Raw genomic sequence first — 7536 nt, forward strand, 5'->3', positions numbered from 1 at the left:
ACCAACAACTTTTATTCCTGTTGACAAATAATAATTATGGGGCAAACTATCGATTAATATTTTCACATAGTTCTATTAATGATACTTACTATGTTATGACTTCAAAACTCTTTTACCATAGTGCATGATTTATGAACAAATATATTTTGATGTTTGCATCACATAACCAGCTCCATATTATATGGCTTTTTCGATGTAGTCCAGCTAACAAAAATGTTCTTATTGCTATAATGCCCATTAAGTTATGAAAACATTATTTCTGAATGTTCTCTGAATGCCCAAAACGTTTTTAAGTGTGTTAAAAACATTTTTTTCTTAGTTATCCGAGCATTAAAGGAACGTTTCATTTTAGAATTTTGCAAACATTATGGGAGTTACTTTTGAATGCGAACATTCTGAAATAAACATGAATATTCTGAAACAAGTAGTAACATTTATTGAACAATGTAAAAATAATGATTTGGAGTACGACCAAATAACTTTGAGCAAACGTTCTATTAAAATTACTGGAAGAACATTTCTTCATAACTTTAAAAGAACCTTGCCAGAACGTTAGCCAATGTTCTGCGAATGTTCTATGTTAGCTTAGAGTAAACTTGCTTAGAAGCTCACCTGGTACAGGTGAGATACTAATTCTAAGCGCCCAGGTATGAGTCCTGTGAAACATAAATCACAATAAAAAAGCTCAAAGACTGTAACCCTTCTTGTTCTGCTTGCACTGTTCTAAGCGGGATTTGAACTGGCTTCTCCAGCATAGAAGGTGGGCACACTAACAAGGACGGTAAAGAAAGCAGCCTTCTTGTGTGCCTCTGGAAGTCAGTGGAGTGAGGTTTACCTAGTGTGACTCCGTTACACCCACCCTCCCCTAAACCTCACTTCCATCCAGGTCATGGCACCAATGTTATCACTCCATGCTTACTCGTACCGCTCAGAGCGGGATTCAAAACCGCATCTTCGGAATGTGAGGCGGGCGAGCTAACAAGCACACTAAAGACTATACAGTCTTCAGCATCAGATACCATTGCGCCTCTTGAGGACATGGGAGAGAAGTTTACATGTACAGCTCTTTACTAGCTGGCTTCCGTTACACAGGCTGAAAAGGCATGGTTTCTTCAGCAAATGCATCCTTATCTCATGCTTGCTTTTGTATTGTTTTGCAGGTTTAAGATACTGTAGGATTTAGTGTAGGTGGTACGTTATTTTCAAATGCGATAGCGCATTAACCTTTAGCGTAACTTACTGGACATTTTGTTTCAGAACTGCTGCAATATGTCCAACATCCACTGTAATAAAACGTTGCCAGATTCACATTCAGTTTCAGATAAAACTGAATGCTTTTAGTGCCACTCAATAGACATTTCACTTTGAAAGTGTTGCGAAACGTGCAAGAAGCAACATAATATCATTTTGCAGAAATGTCACCACAGGCACGTTTTTCCAATGAGTCTGTGTTGTGTAATACTATACAAAAATATTCAAGTACCTCCGGTTTCTTCATGGGGGCTTCTGTGGTTAGCACCTCACTATGACTCAGTGTTAAACTCTGTGGCACCTATACAGTATAATTTTGAACTTGTTAACATGAGAGGATGTGGCAGTTTGTAATCATAATTATCAAAAAACTGTCCTAAATTGTACAGAATTTTTCTCCCAAATAGTATATATTAGGTTTCCATGAGCAAATGTTAAAATAGACTAACTTTAGTAGGCAATACATGATATGATTACGATTTTATGACTCTGATCACTTAATAGCAGGTACTTGCTGTTTATTTCTCATCCGCCCACACGGTGTCTGTTTTTGCTGAGGGAAAATGATGGCAGCATATTCCACTCCGTCCTGGGCCTTTGATGTTGCCTCGGCAGGGTTTACTCTGTCATCTCTTTCACGTCTATTTTGAAAGTCTAACTCTCCATACTCCACACAGCTGACAAACACAGCACCGGATCTACCACATTGCCCCTGCAAACAGCCCAGGCCACAAAACACAAAAAGTGATGAAAACAAAACTGAAATGGAATTATTGTCCAAATTTTATTGAGTAGCTTAGAGAAATAAAGAGGTCATGAACATACTTGTTGTGTTGTTCTGTTATTCTGAACTGGTGGGTTTTCTGCATCTGAGAAGCCGTACATTTACAATTAGCATACAATTAGCACTGATATGCTAGTAAGATATCAGCAAGACTACAAAATGGCCACTTATATAAAATTACTTAATTAATTGCTGGTGTCAACTGTATGTTAATATGAACAATTTTCAAAGCACATAAAAATGTTGAATGTGTATATGTTTTTCACTTGACACTTTACAATTAGGTTCCATTTGTTAACATTGGGTAACTACATTTAATGTGAGCTAACAATGAAAATACTTCTAAATCATTTATTAATCATAATTAATGTTAATTTCAATATTTACTAATACATCAAGAAATCAAGATAAAAAATGTATCCGTTTCTGTATTCTTTAATGGACCTGAACTAACATGAACTAACAATGAAGAGTTGTATTTCTTAACATTAACATATTGTATTGCTTATTGTTAGCTAATGTTAGTAAATGCATTAACTAATATTAACTAATGGGATCTTATTGTAAAGTGTTACCATTTATTTTTCATAGGATGAGAATGTTTTTGCATTTCCCCAGCCCAGAGTTGTCAACTTGTCACTAATTTAGTAAATCTGCATATTTAATAAATGTAATTTAATATTTTTCATTAATTTTTTTTTTTAATTTCCTTTTACCGGAAATTTGTCTTATATTTTTCTCTATTTTAAATGTGTTAAAAACCATGTCTCTAAAATGTGTGTTATATTTATCTGTTAGTATATGTATTTTACCTTTTAAAGTAATGAACTATTCCATAAACAAATAAAATAAAGAGGTGAACTCCTGGACAAGTAATTGTAGGTTCTATAGTGATAGACAATTTTAAAATGTGGTTTTGAAGATGTGAAAATTTGAAAATGTGGTTCTTTTACAAGACTTGTACCATTAATGCTTTTATTTCTGAAAGTGTAATTATGTCCCGACATAGACTACCATTCAAAAGTTTGTGTTCATACGATTTTTTGGTCCCACTTTATATTAGGTGGCCTTAACTACTATGTACTTACATCAAAAAAATAAGTACAATGTACTTATTGGGTTCATATTGAATTGCAAAACACTTGTGCTGCTATTGAGGTGGGATACGGGTAAGGTTAGGGAAAGCTTTGGTGGTATGGGTAGGTTTAAGGGTGGGGGTAAGGGTTAAGGGATGGGTCAACAGTGTAATTATAAATGTAATTACATAAATTAATTACAGATGTAATTACATGCAGGTGTTTTTAAAATATAAGTACAATGTAAAAACATAAATGTACACAATAAGTACATTGTATCAAATGATTAATTTAAATGCAAGTACATAGTAGTTAAGGCCACTTAATATAAAGTGGGTCCGATTTTTTTTTTAATGTTTTTGAAAGATGTGTCTTCTGCTCACCAAAGCTGCTGTTATTTGATTAAAAATATAGTAAAAACAGCAATATTGTAAAATAATCATTTTAATGTAAAATAACTGTTTTCTATGTGAAAATATTAAAATGTAAAATGTAATTTATTTCAGTGATCAAGACTCCAGTCTTCAGTGTCACATGATCCTTCTATGATCCTAAATCATTCTAATATGATGATTTGCTGCTCAAGAAACAGTTCGCATTATGTTTTCTGTATTCTTTGATAAATAGGAAGTGATATAGAACCATTATAAATGTCTTTAATGTCACTTTTGATCAATTTAATGTGTTCTTGTGGAATGAAAGTAGTACATTTCTTTCTAAAACCTATCTTACTGACACCAGTCTTTTAAAGTGCATATCAGAAGTTGTGAATTAAGCATGAGATGGCACAATGCACTCAAAACATTATTTGTCTGATGTTCAAAATCTTACAAACATTTAATCTTTAAAATCATCCTATCCAACTAATGCAGCTGTTATAGAATATAAAATCTATTTGCTTAAAAAAAAAATACATAAAAAATGCTTAGATGCTAGCGTACATTACCTGGTTTTCTTGGATAGGTCCTGTAAAACCAGCACAATATGCCCACAAAGATACATATAAATATTATGAGTGATGCAGTGAAGAAAATTAAGAATGGTTTTTGTTCCGATGTCTCCAGTTTAGGATGATTTGTCACTACGCTTTCATGGAGAGATATGGGTATAATTTCTGAAAGAAAAAGCATATATATATATATTTTTTTTAAATGGCTAATTATTAGTGATAAAAACTTTCATTTTAATTACCTAAAAAAAGCAGACTCACAATTACAATGGCAACAGCACACAATGTTATATGAGTTTTTTCCCTGAACAAAAACCATACAGTACTCAGGATTTAAGAGGAAACCTACCTGTTGTTTTATTCCATAATTTGACTGTAATATGAATTCTGTTGCTCTCAATAAGAGGGTTTTGACCATCAGCAAGCACCACAACATGATATGTTCCTTCATCTTCCAGTGAGAGATTTGTGATGTGTAGTGTGACAGTACGGTTTTCCATATCACTGAGTACACACTTTTCTGAGCAAGATCTGTTTGTTTTATCTGTTTGTTTGCAATATCCTTTCTTGTTCCCATTTTTGTACAGACTTGTCGGAAAACTGTTGATAACAGAATCTTGAAATGTGAATTTAACGGTGATGTTTTCTTCCACCGTACCATTGACTTCATGCGTTGATTCCACTGAAATTAAAATCATGTTAGCTACTTTTGTGTCTATAAAGAAAAAATGAACCTACACTGAAAAATGTTCACTCGAGTAAAAACAATGTGGTAACTACAGTAGCCCCAACTTCCCTATACATCATAGTAAAAACCTGAAATCTGAAACAGTCTGTGTCATGATGTTTCTTTTTAGTTTTAAATAAACTGTATCTCATCTCATTATCAACATGACGGTAAGATACAGGTCTGAAACTCACACACAGTTGTTTTGCACATCTTTGGGTTCTCACATTTTCCATGAGTCAAAGGAATATTTCGGTATTTCAGTTGTGTCTTTTTTTTGTACAATACTACAAAAGCTTTCGATAAAATATATATTAATGTGTAATTACAATGGACCAAAAAGTACAGTATTTGAGCGGATGTATAATGTGAAACATCGGACACTTATATATCAAATGTACTGTTAAAAAAAATTATATATTTGCAAAAACCCACATATATATAATGTCTTCTAAGTGTTTTTACCAACTCGAGTGTTCAAATTTATTTGCTTTATTTAGTGCCTTAATGTAAGAAACACGTTTGCAAAGCTGAAGTGAAAATGCAGTACAAATCAGCGAACTTAACAGACAGGAAAAACAAAACCAAAAAATGATGGTGAACTCTTGTACTCACCGTTAAGAATCAAGTACAGCATGAATGAAAAAAGTAAGAGTTTCTTCTTGAGGTAACACTTCATGCTGCAGATGGAACAGAGCAAATGAACACAGGCAGCCACCGGAGATGCAAACGCCTTCCCGTTTCTGCTGATTTATGCTTTGCACTAACATTCTGTTTATAAGAAAACCTCCGTCTTTCAGGGGGAGGTACAGACAGGAACTGTCATCGCATTCAGGTTTTTTTTTCATTTTCTTTTCCTTTTGTTCACTTTCAGATCTCTAGAAACCAATAGCATGAGGCAATTAAAAAAAATCTAAAGAAATCATTATTGTTAAAAGTGCTCTATGACATATTTGTGATGTGATTGCGGATCCTAGTTGTATTAAATCATTTCATGTGCTCACACAGTCTAACCACAAGACCACCGATAGACCACCTTGAGTTTCACAATCCCACAGAGGAAGTGTGTGTGCATCAGCCCATTACAGACTGCATGAATTTAGAATGTTTAAACATAGGCCTAAACGACTTACCCAAACCTAAAGTTGGTGGAACTTCTTGTTTCTAAGAACAGAGTTGAAAATTTAAGTTGTAATCTACCTTCGTCCCCTGATGTGCTTTCGATGGACACTTTACTACCCCATGAGGCCATGGGAGAGGATTTATGAATGGAGGTGAAGCGGCGCAAACGACATGGGTAGGTCACATGATAATGACAATATGGCGGATGTAGTACTTCCGGATTACATATATAGAACATACTTTTATAAAGTTGCGAAGTAAGTTCAAATTCAAATGTAGTACATACTCAGACAGTACGTGATTTTGGACGCACTGCAAGTTTCTGTGCTCAGCACGATCTCTGCATGTGCAAGTGACGTATGTGTGTGTGCTTCAATGAAAACAGCACATTAATATAGAACAGTGATTAAACTAACTTTAAACTACCTGCATTAAACTGTTTTATTGCACACCTTCCAGCTAATCAAAATCGAGCATTCAGACAGACAATAGTATAATGTTAAAATATGATACATGCAAGTGTCTGACCATACATAAAACCACAATATTAATTAATTATTTTAAAAATACAGTTTTTTTTTTTTTCATTTCCTGAAATGTAGCGTTTTTAGAGAGGCGAGGTTTCGCCCAATGGCGACAATTTCATTTAAATAAATAAAAGACCTAATATATATACTCTATATATATTATTTATATATATATATATATATATATATATATATATATATATATATATATATATATATATACACATCTGTGTCGTTGTCAGAGCTTGTGCAGCTCCTCAGCTATTCAGCCGACTGCTCTTGAATTGCTCTCGTGGTGCTTTGATGCCATACATCACAGTCACGTGGTGTCGGCGCTGTCTCAAGTTGGACAAAATTTCTAATAGGCATGCACTGCTTCAAGGCAGTCGCCGATTGGTCTGCACAGTACTGCATGAATTCGAACAAGCCAAAAAGCACGATGGGAAATGACTTGCTGATGACACAGCTTAATGCTCATTGGTTTATAGGGGTCATGAACTATGTTGTAGTTTGTGCAATATGAAATAACTAAGTATTACTTTCTTGCAAACTTTTAGCACGGTTCTACTATTATAGCTTGCAAGGTTAACTAATCATGAGAAGTGTTGATTATAGCATTACATTTAGATCTATGGCATTATATTTATATCGTGGAATGAAAGGTTGCAGTGATAAAAAGCTGATCACAGACATGTTGTTGAGCGCATGAAAGCAGTGATCTCGTCATTGCAACCCATTTTCTGCACACTAATGAATGCTTTCATCTTAACTAACAGTGCAAATGCAATGTACCCAAGAGATTCGTTGAATAAAACAGGAGTTTTGGCGCGAGTCCATAACATGCACTGTTTGATTGACAGCTCTAGTGATTGTAAAGGGAGCATTCTTTGATCGCCTTATATATAATTTAATCGCAGTTTAAATAACATTATTTTCATCCTACTAAGAGAAAGTCACTGGTTTGATTTACTGACACACAGACACATCTGACTGTTCATGAATCACTACATATCAGATCAGGCATTAGAATGAACTCAGTTACTTACATGTTGTTGCATTAATGTTGAGTCCATATCGTAAATGTCTGTTTGCAAAGACTG

At 34.2% G+C, this 7536-nt stretch overlaps 1 protein-coding gene across 1 annotated transcript; it reads right to left on the bottom strand.

Moving 5' to 3' along the window:
* Positions 1–961: 961 nt before the first annotated feature.
* Positions 962–5518, bottom strand: LOC137028999 (uncharacterized). Its single transcript, XM_067398494.1, has 5 exons — positions 5403–5518; positions 4410–4742; positions 4058–4225; positions 2077–2120; positions 962–1963 (listed from the first exon to the last, which is right to left on the bottom strand). The coding sequence occupies exons 1-5, from the start codon at positions 5464–5466 to the stop codon at positions 1745–1747; spliced, it is 828 nt and encodes a 275-aa protein (XP_067254595.1). The 5' UTR covers positions 5467–5518; the 3' UTR covers positions 962–1744.
* Between the last annotated feature and the right edge of the window lie 2018 nt (positions 5519–7536).

Source organism: Chanodichthys erythropterus, chromosome 10, assembly GCF_024489055.1.
Source record: "Chanodichthys erythropterus isolate Z2021 chromosome 10, ASM2448905v1, whole genome shotgun sequence".
NCBI lineage: Eukaryota > Metazoa > Chordata > Actinopteri > Cypriniformes > Xenocyprididae > Chanodichthys > Chanodichthys erythropterus.